At 44.1% G+C, this 12121-nt stretch overlaps 1 protein-coding gene across 17 annotated transcripts in view; it reads left to right on the forward strand.

Moving 5' to 3' along the window:
- The window catches only part of kif1b (kinesin family member 1B), a 92970-nt gene that overhangs the window by 50425 nt on the left and 30424 nt on the right, over nt 1–12121 (forward strand). For all 17 annotated transcript variants that reach the window (XM_069183665.1, XM_069183667.1, XM_069183672.1 and 14 more), the window contains 3 exons: nt 387–459; nt 10872–10968; nt 11504–11652. In XM_069183665.1, coding sequence (XP_069039766.1) covers nt 387–459; nt 10872–10968; nt 11504–11652 — 319 coding nt within the window. The remainder of the gene's footprint in view (nt 1–386; nt 460–10871; nt 10969–11503; nt 11653–12121) is intronic.

Consider the following 12121-nt stretch of genomic DNA (forward strand, 5'->3'; position numbering starts at 1 on the left):
ATGTTAAGCACCTGTGTCAAATCCTCTTATAGTCTTCTGTATTCATGACTAAAGAAATTGAGCTCCTTTTCATGGGTACTTTGTAGTACCAGGTACACCTCACCCATTTTCAAGATGTTCGGAAATGAAGCTGAACAAAACTGAAAGTATTTAACCCTACCAAAAAGTATATTTTTGTATAATTACTGTTGATCTTTGTGTAATCATTCACTTATAAAATCCTCTGAATTCTCCTGTCTCTTTTAAGAAGTTATTTCTCACAGTATCTGAATGCTAAGTGCTAATTTTTCTTTTTTTTGTCAATCGCAGTTCTGCTATGTAGAAAACTGCATGAATTTTAAAGCAAAAAAAATGCACAGACATCATCAATGCTTTTGTTTTCTCAGACTTACGGAAATGGAGATCCTGTACAAAAAAGAGAAAGAAGAAGCAGATCAGCTGCTTGAACAGCAGAGATTGGTAAGTGTACACCTGCTATTTATATTCACTTTAGAAAAATGGAAGTGGTGTGCCTGTTTTTTTAAGATGGTCCTAAAGGTTTGAAATTGTAACTTTATAGCTCATATCGTGTGCAATCTGTGATAGCTAATCAACGTGTGTGTCTCTGCTTCAGTGCAGGGAATAAAAAAATGAACACAGATTTAAGGTTCAAATATAACCTCAATTACCCATTGACTTTTCTTTTAAAAACATCATGTGATGAAGCACAAATCTTCTTTTAGAGTCACCTGCTTTATTCTTCTCTAAGAATTAAGTCCCTGATCATTCTACCATGAAAACTGTTTTCCTCATTTTGGAGGAAGATGTCTTTTTTTTAAAGTTGTCAACCAGTTGGGAGTTGTTGTTTTGTGATGCTTGCTCTGATAAACATTTGATCACTAATTCTGCACTCTGGCTCTTGTCATGGACTGGTCTGTAAACTCCTGACACTCCTTTTGTGATCAAGTGCATGTTTCAATTCCTGTCTTCTTGCATGGGAATCTGTACTGAAAGGACTGAAACGCACAGAAGACAGGCAGCTGTGTTTTCTCTGCCTCTGTCAGTGTTGGTTTGCCTTCAGTTTATAGTTTGTTGTGTTTTAGAAAGAATCTGAAATCCTGATCCATTTTTCCTGATCTTTCTCCTCAGATTTATATTGAACTTTGCAAATGAGAGGCTGAGAAAGTATTGATTTTTATTTGTACAGCGAATACAGGTTTACTATACAGTATATATATTGTGTATTTAACATTGCAAGTTTCATTACAAAATGATAAACCCAATAAGGAAATTAACTATGTGCTCAGCTACTTGATTTAATTAGACTGACTCCTTGTTTGACTTACAGATACTCATTGAGATTCTGTTTTCTTTTAAACACCACTGTTTGGCTTTAGTTAATATTTCAGTTAAGCTGCATAATATTCAGTTCTGTTCATCCTTACGACTGTATATCTTTTTATCTCCAGTATGCTATTTTTGCTTGGTTTTTTTTATATCTAATACCAATCATTGTACTATCGTTGTGCGTTTGTTTAACAGTTTCATTAATAAGTAGAGATTCTTTAGAATACATACAGACTAAATGTTGTTGAGCTGGTCAGCATTTAGGAAGTACTTGGCTTCGGTATTTTGTGTTTTACTTTTTCATTCTGTTTTACTTTCTCGGGATGTTTTAGCTCTACAATGCAGTTGGCTATGAAAGCAATGCATTGGAATGCCGAGAGGCTTAAAATAGATCACCTTTGTTTCAAGCCTAGTGACAATGTGGTTTCTCATTGTTTTAGTCTCTTGACTTAGTTTTTCATTTTTGTGTAACACGTAACGTGAGTGTGATATCAGAGGAAGAGGGCTATGCTGTTGAAATGGTTATGAAGAAGTGGGCTGTGAAGTTTCTAAACATTTTGTGTACTGAGTTAAGTTACACTCATGACCTTTCCGTAACTATCTGGTCACCCGTTTTTTCATTGTTGTTTTTTCTAAATTTTATATTCTATGTGCTGTGTGCATTTTTGATAAGAATGAGAAACTGCATTATCTCTGAAGTAATGTTCACCTTAGCGACAGTCTTAACCAGCTTCCTAACCACTTTTCAGACTGTCTTCTGGCTGTTGTTAACCCTGTGTATAGTGCTCTTGTGCTACTAACCTGCTCCTAACACTAGCTGAGTCTAAACCACTCGTGTCTTCTTCCTGCCATGGACTTCAAATGGGGAAGGCGTCCACCTTTCTGCATGTTTTTGTAGCATGTTTTGGGGGTGCAGCTTTAAAAAAAAAAACATTAAGAGGAGGATAAACTTTAAAAAAAAATCAAAGGATTTTTTTCCTGTTTCATTTTTCACCTGAACTTTTTATTATTTCAAATCGTCAAGGTCATGCTTCGCTTTTACTTTTTGCCCAGAATATGCAAAACAAGGGACCACAATGTTTCAGTTATGAATGTTAATTAATATTAATTATGGTTATAGATATACCACTTATTTTTCACAAAGGTGTACCCTGCCCTTTGTCCTTGAAAGAATGACCTTAACTATTCATAACTAGAAGGAACGAGCTGAAGATAGTTTGTTTTTCTGGTCTGCTATGTTTCCTGAGGAAAATTAAAAAAAATTAGTCAAATAATGTGATTGATTCAGGAAATGAAAATGTCAGACACTTTTAATTTTACAGTTTTAATTCTGTTTTACTGAAATGATGAATATATTGCCACCCAAAAAAAGTCTGAGCCCTGGACATGGTACTCTATGTCAAAATTGTTCATTTTGCATTAGTGGTTCCTGTCTTGCATATGTTCTTGATTTGATTTTTCAAGCCATTTTTGACGTTTTTGGTTTCCCATTGTAATTTTTCTTTTTTTGTTGGGGCATTTTTTTGGGGGTTTTCCTTTCTGTTGTTTTTTTAAGGACGGAGATTCTGATAGTGGGGATGATTCAGACAAGAGGTCTTGCGAAGAGAGCTGGAGACTAATAACCTCCCTGAGGGAGAAGCTGCCTCCCAGCAAGCTGCAAACCATTGTCAAAAAGTGTGGACTCCCCAGCAGCGGCAAAAAGCGCGAGCCGGTTAAAATGTACCAGATCCCCCAGCGCAGGCGCATCACCAAGGACTCCAAGTGGGTCACCATCTCGGATCTCAAGATCCAGGCCGTGAAGGAGATCTGCTACGAGGTGGCCCTCAATGACTTCCGCCACTGCAGGCAGGAGATCGAAGCCCTGGCCATCGTGAAGATGAAGGAGCTCTGCAGCATGTATGGGAAGAAAGACCCCAACGAGCGCGACTCGTGGCGCGCCGTGGCCCGCGACGTGTGGGATACCGTGGGCGTGGGGGACGAGCGGATCGAGGACGTCATGGCCAACGGCCGGGGGGGGGTGACCGACGTCGACGACCTCAGGGTCCACATCGACAAGCTGGAGGACATCCTGCAGGAGGTGAAGAAGCAGAACAACATGAAGGACGAAGAAATCCGGGCCCTGAGGAACAAGATGCTGAAGATGGAGCGGGTCCTGCCCATGATCGGCGCCCAGGAGCAGCCCCAGGAGCGGCCGCCCCCCTCCGCCGCCAGCGCCAGCGCCAGCACGGCGCGCCTGAACGAGCAGAACCAGGAGCGCCGCGGCCGGGGCGAGGAGGGGGAGGAGGAGGAGCGCGTGTCCCAGCTCATGGGGGACGACCCCTCCTTCCGCCGCGGGCGGATGCGCTGGATGAGGCAGGAGCAGGTGCGCCTCAAGAACCTGCAGCAGCAGGAGATCTCCAAGCAGCTGCGCCGGCAGAGCGGGCCGCACCGGTTCATCCCGCCGGAGGACCGCAAGCTCCGCTTCCCCTTCAAGAGCAACCCCAAGCACCGCAGCTCCTGGAGCCCCGGCACGCACATCATCATCACCGACGAGGAGGTCATCGAGCTCAAGGTGCCCAAGGAGCCCGCGCCGGAGGAGGAGGCGAGGGAGCAGGCCCCGAACGGCGCCCCCCACCCGGGCTCCGCTCCGCACGGCCTGGGGCACAGGCCCGGCTACAAGAGCCCGCAGCCGCCGGGCCGGTGGCGTAGCAATTCCCTGAACGGCGGCCAGCCGCGCGGCCTGCACCGCCAAGCGTCCGGCTCCGCGGAGTCCCTGCAGTCCGAGGGGCTCCAGACGCCGCCGCCTCTCCCGGCTTTCCCGCAGCCCCGCTACTATCAGCCCCCGCCGCCGCCGCCGCGGCCTCTGCCCTGCTATTACGCCAGCCCTTACGGAGACGCGGGTCTCGGGGGGCCGCGGCACTGCGCCCAGACTGACAGGCCCGGCCCTTACAGCAGCTTCACTGCGCCCCCCCGCATGCGCCGGCAGCTGTCCGCGCCCAACCTCAAGGCGGGCCGGGAAACGACGGTGTGACCGCGCGGGCAGGGCGGGCCCCGCCAGGCAGCGCCGCTTGCCTCTCGGACTCCACTGCCGCGACTTCTGCCTTGCACTTGAGCGGCGCGTGACTGTCGATGGTCGGTGCGGATTTGAACTTTGCATTTAAGAAGCACAATTTGCTTGCTAGCGCAGCCTAAACCTCATCTTCCCATCGGTTCTGCTAACGCTGACGGTGTTCGTAACTTCAGAGATCATGTGGAATGTCAGCTTTTTAAATTGGGTTCTTTCTGAAAACAGCGTCTTCCAGATCTATGGCGCTCATAGCTTTTAGACCTGATGGTGAAAACATATTTGTACACATGCGTTGAGGAAGCACACTTGTCCCATGCAGACCCAATCCCAGTGTAAGTTGAATTTCTATGCATGCTGAACTGATCAAACGGAAAGGCTTCATTCATTTATTTCTCAAATTAATTTGTCAGTACCAAGATATATGTTTAAGGCTCCACATTTCCTTTTTTTTAATGAGACGTGAAGTTTAGGGGAGTGGAAAAGAACAGCTGTGGTATACAAGTGTTCATTTAATGGGCACCCCACCTGCTGGTTATCAGCTGAGCTCTTGGTTGTATAATTGAGTACTTAATTGACCTAATAATAGCAAATGAATCTGCACTCTTTAATTGGTCTCCACTCCTATATGAAGTGGAGGTTACATTTTCACTACAGGTCTTTGTTTCCTAAGTAACTTCATACAGTAAGTTCTCCAACCTTTGATTAGAGGAAACGTTCCTCTCGAGGAGCTTGTTACTTGAATTAAGGATTTCATGAAGTAAAGAGCTGAGCTGAGTAAAGGCCAGTGGGTGGGGATCCCCAGAACCGGGTTTGGCGACCCCGGTTCTAACAGGCAGGAGGATGTATTCAATTTGAAAGACAGTCAGTGCCTCAGGCATTCGCCACAATCTGGTGTTTTCTGAAGGAAATAGATGTCTTGAAGTAATCGGACATTTTGTTTTCCAAATGTGGCTGTCTGGATTAGGGTTTAAAATAGAAATGAAAGCATACGAAACCTCGCACAAATACTCGGATTGGCTTCTGTATGTTGTCAAAAGGTCGGAGGGAAAGTGCCCAAGTGCCAGAGAGGGCTGGGAGATCCTGTTGGGGAGCCTGGGTCAGTGCAGAACTGGCAGTTTTCAGGTGCTAATTGGACTTTAACATAATTCTGCACTCATGAGGTTGGATTGGGGAGCTGTGTGAATGAATGTGCTGAATGAGCCGAGGTTAGGTCATCACCGCACAGTAGAAACGAAGAAGAGAAAACAACGTCCCACTTCTTCAGCTGGATAAAGGCACTTGAAAAGAGGCTCGAGTCAATTTCTTTTCTGTTCTTTTTCTTTCTTATACTTTTCAGTGTGGTATTTTGCAATTATGTTCAGCTGGAATATTAAAATATTAGGCATCTAACAGCAGGGATGCTCCCTGTCTGGTGCGCGTCCTGTCAGTTTCAGTGAGTGCCTCAGGAATGTTGAGAACTCCGTTGAAATCATTTTACATGTAGTGCGATTCCTGTCAAAACAATCCCATAGTGCTCTGCAAGAGCTTGATAAAAAAAACAAGCAGCATCAAAAACTCCAAACAATAAAAAGCCACAACCAAAAGCCCTGCTGTTGAGTTTTAAAGGGGCTGACCGTGTCGCTGTCTCTGTTGCCTTTTTGTAAGATCTTTCCACTCTCTGGGTGCCAAAAGATCACCTCTTAGTTTAGGACCCTGCTGGAGTCCAGAGTCCACAACATGGAGGAGTATATAGGAAAAGATGATTGTGGATGTAGTCTGGTTCTGATCCATTCAGAACCTTAAGCATTGAGAAGCAGAATTTTAAACCTGCTTCTTGGGTGGGGATGCTAAGTGTGGAATGAGAATAATCACAAGATTTTGTTTAAGTTAGAAATTCTGGCCACTGACTTTTAAAGATGTTGCAGCTTATTAGGGTCAGTTTTTAGCTGCCAACGAGTAAGGCGATGTAGTAATCAATAGGAGAAAATACAGAACCCCGTCCTCGCCTCTGAGCTACCCTCCAGGAGAGATGAGCGATGTTGCACGAGTCGCCAAGGAACGTTAGGGGCAGCGAATGATAAATAAGATGCTGACTAAAAACAACCTGATGACCGGCGATAGGACAAAAACTGGAAAAAAAATTCAGCTTATTACTATGGAGAAATTCTGGAAGAACCGAACATTGTATTAATAAGAATTTATACCGGGCCTTTGCTGTGTTGCAGGCCACAAACGCGGACGCATCGTGTGAAAATGTAAATTCTTTTCGAAATGGTTCTTCCCTGGTGTGCGCGGGTCTGTGAGAAGTGGTCTGTTCTGCGACCCTTGGTCTGCCTTTTTAGTTTTTGTTGGTTGTGGATTTTGGAAACCCAAGATCCTGAGCCAAACAGCTGTTGGCTTGGTGGAGGTGAACACTGAGATCAAGAATAGGAGGTTGCACAGAAAGCTGTTCAGTGAGTCACGAGTTTAGGGGGCCGTAATTAGTCTGTGCATCTTCCGCAGGTGAGAAAATGATACACGGTGATAATGGAGCCTTGGATCTCTGTGGAGTGTGTTTGGAGTACCTGAGTAAGGCTTCTTCTGCTTGTGACTGATTGCTTGTGTCTGGGCACTCAGTTGAGGCCTTTGTCATTGAAGGATTCAAAAACTGGCCCTCAGGCCTAATTTGACACCTTTGTTGTCTTTGCTCCTGCATCACTTTGCCAAAGCCTTTGAGAAACCTGGAAGAGCTCAGCTCTCCAGATCGAGAAGGCCTGCAGTTGCCAGGGCGACAGTAGCTGTGGTCCCATACAGTGTGATAACACTGCCAGTGCTCTCTGAACCTCAGCTCAGATATGACTCCAGTTCGGCTGTCTAGGAATCTGTCGTCCCAGATAGCTGATAAAGTGAAACTTTCCAGGAAAGGACAGAGCATGAGGTTGCCATAGTTACTAGGCAGCCATTCTAAAAACTCCAAAAAAAGGAAGATTGTATGTACTTCTTAAAAGTTTTTATTAGTTTTAAAGCTTCTCTAATTCATTACATCTAAGCCTTTCATTACAACTAAGCCTGTTTTACTAATTTTTCTCAGAACTATAACAACTCATTTCTTTATCCTGCCAAATTGTACGTCTGTTTGATTTGAGAGAAGATTTGAACATTAGGTGTTGCCAGGTCTCCTATGTGCCTTCAGTCTTGAACCAGAATGTTTTAAGCATTTTTTAAGCTAAAGAGTTCCGTTTAGAATTTTGTATGAGGAGTGGTCCTTAATGCATTTTTGGCGCTTATATTTTTATATTGCTTAAAAGTATTATTGGAGCTAAAAGCAAAGGATTTCATGTCAGTGTCGTATTTTTATTGATCTACACGATGTGAATTCAAGGCAGAGAGATTCAATTTTAATATTTGCACCAGTGTTCAGTGCCATTTGCAAACCAAATAGCAATAACCCATTTGAAGTTCATGCCCACCTGTGCCTTTCAGATAATTTATCTTATTGGTTCTTTATCATGCAAAATGCTTATTCTAGCACCTATCTGCATGCATTTTCAATTTGTTTCCTACTATCTACTATGCCTTTAATATACCTCTACTACTCAAGCATACTGTTATTTTCCCATATACTATATGTTATGGTGCTAACAGCTTAACCAAGCGCAGTTTGAAACCCTCTGTATAAAATCAGATATAGGCAATGTTCATGTTTTTTTTATATGTATGTGAAGAAACAGGTCTTCATTGTACATCTTTGTTCAATGTTGTACATTTGTTATCTACAAAAAGAAAATTTTGTGGAACGATCGAGTGCTTCCAAAAACTCTTCCATCGCGCTGTCCTGGCCGTTTGGGAGTCAATCGAGTATTCTGTGGCAGAAGACAACATGGTTGTTAACTAGGGCTCTGCTATTTTATGAGTCTCATCTGTTTGTTTCTGTTCTTAACTGAGTACCAAGTGAAATAAAACTGGCAAGTATTTTATCACATTTTGCCTCATGCTTGCTTATGCACTAATCACACTTTCTTCCCAAAATTGCCGTTGCTCAAAGAACAAGCCTTTCCTGTCTGTCGGACAGTGTTTAGAGTTCTTTTTTTCGGAAGAGGAGGATTGTTCAAACACACTGTACTCTGCAGCTTGCTTCAGGCGGCTGCTTGGTTTGTTTCTGCCTTACAGAGAGGTGCTGCTACAACTCTGACTCAGTGCCCTTCCTGAGTCCTGTTCACAGATAAAACCCCCCGATCCAAGCAAAGCTACAGACACTCGTGCAACAGTATGGCATCACATGCTTTTGCGGGGGAAAACCTTTCCAGGACCTAGGGTCAGGATATAATTCAGAACTTTATCCATGGTTAAAAAAAATAATGATACATATGCTAGAATATTACAAAATATTTCAGATAAGTTAGAATGACATTAACACCACTCTGTTCAGTAACAGTTTTGTGTTACTGTATGCCGTCAAAGGAAGTAGATTAAGCTTGTAAGGAATTCCTGTCCATAAGTGAAACATCTGTGGTCCACAATAAATCGCATGGTAATGATGCAATAATACAAAATGACATTTCAGTTGAATGTAAGATGATGCTTATGGATCATGATGGATCATAAGTGCTCAGATTTTTTTGAAGGTTGTTGCACCATGAATGCACTGAAGCTCTTCCATTGAAAAAACAAATGCCTTATTTAGCAAGTTGAGGTGTTTTGTTTGTGAGCTCTTAGAGAGGCACCAGTCAGATGTTGAACAATGCGGCTTGATTGCTGCAGAGCAGATAGGGAAACAAAATCTGTTTACAGCAAATAGTAGAACAAAATATATTTAGTGAATATAGTGAAATCTGAGTCTTGGCTACATGTCATGTATGCTATCTGTGATCTGTGTTGCATCTCGGTGTTCTGGATGCAGCGTCTCCACTGAAGACTGAAAAAGAACAGAACATTTTATTCATAGGGAAAAATCTGTGAAGTGAATCCATGAGCAAAGCCATGAGCTCTCAACACTTACCTCTGTAAACTATCTGCATGTAAATACAGGACAGAGCTCATTTGCCACTAAATATACAGTACGTACCGCAGGTGGTGTAAGGAGTGTTTTAAGTTCAAAATGTTGAATCTGTAGACCTGTCTCCAGAAAGGTCTGTTTAATCGAAAAAATAAAACATTTAAGGTAAAAAATATTTTTTCCGAATACAACACTCATCTAAAAATAGTGGCTTTCGTTTGGAATGTTATTGAATGTGAAAATGAGTTATTTAGAATTCCACCCATCTCTGATTTTTCGCTGTTGCTAATAAAAAAAGATCGCCATCCCTGGTGGTCCTTAAATTCCCCATACTTTAAACACAGCGGTGTTTTCAGATGGCAACAAGCAGCATAGCCCCCATGTTCATTATAGTCTGCTGTATGAAGAATGCTGCATCCAAACATGAGATAGTTAGTGCTGTCTGTGAACAGGGAGTTCTGTCAGAGAGGACCCATCCCCCGTGAGGACATGCCTTCTGCAGTGCAGATTCCCAACAGGGGAGGATCTTGGAGCCTGTCATGTGTTTTAACTGTTCAGACTTTACTGTGATCTCCATTTTATTCCCTTTTCTGGAGCAGTAATTGGCCACTCCTCTGTTTATTTAGCTAGCCACCTCTGTGGAGCCCAGGAGGACACAGGGAAACGATGAGATAGCTATGGCCAGATTTTCTAACACGGCAGAAGAGTTCATCAGGAAGAATCTTCACTTTCTCTAATACATCCTGGAAAACTCCATTTTATGGTTAGGATACAGAATACGGAGTTTTGGAGTGCTTTTGTTAAAAATAATCAAGACTTTTTTCGTCCTTTATGTGCCGCAATAGAGCATGCTCAGCATTTTACAAGACATCATGGTCGGAGTGCAGAGGCACTGGAGACTCAAGAGATTTAAATGGTGACCCCACTGAGTACAGTAGGTGCTCTCCTACAAGAACCTTTCTTTCCAGTGTGAAAGGGTAGAGCCTGCTCCGCCAAAGAGACAGACACAAGTGGAGATGCCACTATCTGGCCACAAACATTTTCCAAGTGGGGTGTAATTCTAAAGGTGTCCTGTCATGTGCTAATCAGAGCACCGTGATATTAAAAACCAGTTCCAGCCCCTGGTGTGGTATTTTTTCTCTCCCTCTCCTGGGGATGAAATTGGTGTTGAAAGACGTATGGACGGTGTTGGTTGTATGGTCTCCTGGAGAAGATGGAAATGGGGTGGAGGAGGGGGTTGAGTCAAAATAACATATTTCAGCAGGAGAGCATCTACTGCAGAGGAGGGAAGTTCCTCCAGTGACTGAAACAAACTGCTCAGCAAGGATCCTGTTCCGCTTTTGTAGCGCAGCATTCAGATGCTCCGTGATTTGCTAGTTTGTTTGTTTTTTGTTTGTTTTGTTTTTATCGAATCTTCCTGATCTAGAAGGACTACAAAATAACGCAACTGCGGTTGATCTTTTATGTTGTTTCCCTGGAACTGGGCCGTCCTCCTGCTGCGCTGCCCTCTGTTCTCTCTACACGTGTGTTCTGTGTCATCGACAGGTGTACGAGAGCAAGCTGCAGGCGCTGCAGAAGCAGGTGGAGACCCGCTCCCTGGCCGCCGAGACGCCCGAGGAAGAGGAGGAGGAGGAGGAGGAAGGTAACTGCCGGCGCCTGTAACGAGCAGGAGGCCAACATGTGAGGAGGAACAAAACAAAGGTCTCAAACTAGAGGAGGCTATTTTGGTGCTAGTAAATGATTGAAGGATTTCATCCGGGTATTTCTTGAAAGAAAGCCAGGCTATCAACTTCACCGGCATGGCTGGGCGGCTTTCTCCACGCTCCCACCACCCTTTGTGTAAAGCAGTGCCTCCTGTCCTGATTGGCAGTTCTTGAAAGAGGCCAGGCTCTTGACTTCAATCACATGGCTGAGTAGGTTGTTCTTGACTCCCAGGACCCTTTGCATAACGATGCACCTCCTGCTCTTGTATTGCAAAGCGCTTCCCTGTAGTTTGGACTTTCGTTTGTTAAAAAACCTTGTGGTATCTTTGACAGATTAGCATATATGTATAGGGCAAGTGTGTCATGCTCTAATTGACGCTTGTAAATATTGATGATGTGCCAGCTGGGCCAGGGTGCTTCCTGTGGGGGTGGGCACGCTGGAAGAGCTTTCTGATGTCGTCTGTCTTTCCCCAGCGACCTGGACCCAGCATGAGATCGAGCTCGCACAGTGGGCCTTCAGGAAGTGGAAATATCACCAGTTCACGTCTCTCAGGGACCAGCTGTGGGGCAACGCAGTCTATCTGAAGGAGGCCAACGCTATCAGCGTCGAGCTGAAGAAGAAGGTACGCCGGGAAGGTCTGCGAATGTGCTGTGCGGGGAAATGTGTCTTTTTTTTTATAGTAGCTTCACGTCTAGTCCAATGCATGAGAACTGTTCTGACTACAAAGTGTAGTTTTTTTCTTGATGGGGTCATGGCAAAGGTCTTATCTCCTGAGGGAGAAAAATGATCAAAATCAAGATGGACTCGTTTTGCTTTGACCACACAGTCTGTTTGTTGCCTTGGCAAGAGGCCCTCCGTTTGGGAAACCCAGTTGGCTCAGGTAGCTGGGAGCAGCCGCAGATTTTCTCATGACATGAAGGTTCTGGACATGCAGTGGTGTCAGTGGATGCCCAGTGGAATTTATTTGTGGTTTGTATACAGGCTGCAGGGTTGGAAGTTACTTTGAACTAGGCTTTCCCAGAAAATGGCAATATCATGAAGGAACTAATCCTTCTTTGTGCCTTATAAATTAAAAATAAACCTATTTTTGC

This window comes from Lepisosteus oculatus, chromosome 25 (genome assembly GCF_040954835.1).
Source record: "Lepisosteus oculatus isolate fLepOcu1 chromosome 25, fLepOcu1.hap2, whole genome shotgun sequence".
Taxonomy (NCBI): domain Eukaryota; kingdom Metazoa; phylum Chordata; class Actinopteri; order Semionotiformes; family Lepisosteidae; genus Lepisosteus; species Lepisosteus oculatus.